This window comes from Octopus bimaculoides, chromosome 5 (genome assembly GCF_001194135.2).
Source record: "Octopus bimaculoides isolate UCB-OBI-ISO-001 chromosome 5, ASM119413v2, whole genome shotgun sequence".
NCBI classification, from domain to species: domain Eukaryota; kingdom Metazoa; phylum Mollusca; class Cephalopoda; order Octopoda; family Octopodidae; genus Octopus; species Octopus bimaculoides.
This window is the reverse complement of record NC_068985.1, coordinates 50,068,780-50,070,735: the sequence shown is the minus strand read 5'-3', so window position 1 is coordinate 50,070,735 and position 1,956 is coordinate 50,068,780. Positions and strand designations below refer to the sequence as shown.

At 36.9% G+C, this 1,956-nt stretch overlaps 1 protein-coding gene across 1 annotated transcript in view; it reads right to left on the bottom strand.

Annotated features, from left to right (window-relative positions):
• LOC128247867 (uncharacterized) overlaps positions 1 to 1,366 on the bottom strand; it is a 7,675-nt gene extending 6,309 nt beyond the window's left edge. Inside the window, exon 1 of the mRNA XM_052968056.1 lies at positions 1,342 to 1,366. Coding sequence (XP_052824016.1) covers positions 1,342 to 1,366 — 25 coding nt within the window. The remainder of the gene's footprint in view (positions 1 to 1,341) is intronic.
• Between the last annotated feature and the right edge of the window lie 590 nt (positions 1,367 to 1,956).

Sequence of the window (1,956 nt, the reverse complement as noted above, 5' to 3'; positions counted from 1 at the left end):
GCCTCTCTCATTTTTATTCACCTTTTGTTATCATCCTCATCTCATTAATGTCCGTGTCCAGCCCGCAGCTACTTTACGTTTGTCTGTCCTTGTTTGTCCCCTCTTTGTAAGGCCTTAATGGCCAATCTAATGAAATAAAGTAGCTTGCTTACCAACCACATGGTTCCCGGTTTGTATATATGCATGTGTATGTATATGTTTGTGTGTGTCCCAACATCACTTGACAGCCGATGCTGGTGTGTTTACGTCTCCGTAATTTAGCGGTTTGGCAAAAGAGGCCGATAGAATAAGTACTAGGCTTACAGAGAATAAGTCCTGGGGTCGATTTGCTCGACTAAAGGCGGTGCTCCAGCATGGCCGCAGTCAAAACTGACCGAAAAAAGTAAAATAGGTGTGACAGTAATAATAACAAGAACACTGCCGGTTCCCCCAACAGACTGTCGTTTGATCGAAAATCATCAAATGGTCAACAGATAGAATTCCATGAATCTATTAGTTGATCGAATTCCATCAAATGAAGAGTGGAAAGAATTTGATTTAGTGGACAACTGATGGAATTTAATTGACCTGTTGAACGAATTTTTTCCAAACAATCAGATGATAAAATTCGATGAACAAACAGATTGATGAAATTCGATCAACTGTCCAGCTGATAAAATTCGATCAACTGTCCAACTGATAAAATTCGGTCAACTTGACTGATCCAGAAAACTCGCAAAATTCGATCAACCGACTGATGAAATCCGATCAAGTCACTGATTGATGAAAATCTATTAACTGTTTCGGTCAGTCTCTCACCTACCATTTCGAACGGTCTAAAAGTTCTCCCACCTCTGGCGACACCATAAGAAAATTAAGTGCCTTCTCTTTCTCATATATAAATATCATGTAGGAATAAAAGAAGCAATGATGATATCCTCTTAGCTACTCCAATTTCCCGGTAAATTTTCACATACCCATAAATAGACCATTGTTCATCGGCAGATGTTATATTTCATATATTTACAATTAAGTTGAGTCAATAAACCACCTCTTCAAGTTTGACAAAAGCTGCGCAACATATAATATTTCAAAATGCATTACCAAAATTGACTGCACATGTCATTTATAACAGATGCAGTCAAAATAATCATGAAAACATTAGCGTGAATTATACAGGAGTGTCATATTGAAAAGTAGGCTGAATCTTTTGGGGTTGTTCACACATTTCTGCTGGTAAATATCATCACATCATGAATATTCAGAACAATATCTCAACAGAGTAATAGATCTTGCTGTCTAAGATTCTCAAACATTTAAGGTTAAGCAACTGAGGGTTATACTGGATGGCACCGAACTTACACAGACCGAATTTATTTGGTAACATTTTGATGTACCAGCATGATCTTAGTAACGGTGAAGAGTAAACGTGCTGTGAAGAGTGAAACAGTAAACTGGAGAATTGCTTAATAAACAAACATTGACTCTCTTCCTAACAGTAAAATAATAATAATATACAGGCTTGATATAAAACTGACAAATTCTTCATTTACACGTGAAAGTCGAATAGATACTAGTCGCTGATTTTCTCTTGTTAATCAGCAACCTTTTATGTCAGACTGCAATGATGCTTTCTGACTACACGCTTTGGTGATGTAAGTGGCAGAATTTGCTGTTATTGCAACTGAAAGTGAACGATGGTAACTTGGTTAGTGAAAATATAAAAACTTCATGTTGCATCTATAACATCATATGTACACATAACATCCATATACATGGATGTGTGAGTGTGTGTGGGTGTATATATATATATATATCTGTAATATTATATGTGAAAATTATTCGGTTGCCATAATAAGACTCCGAGTTTGGGATGTCGGGACGGAAACCTGCTCCGGCATCTCTTTAGTTATCGAGGCAATCAAAATATGCTAAAATCCAAAACTCGGAGTCTTATTATGGCAACCGAATAATTGT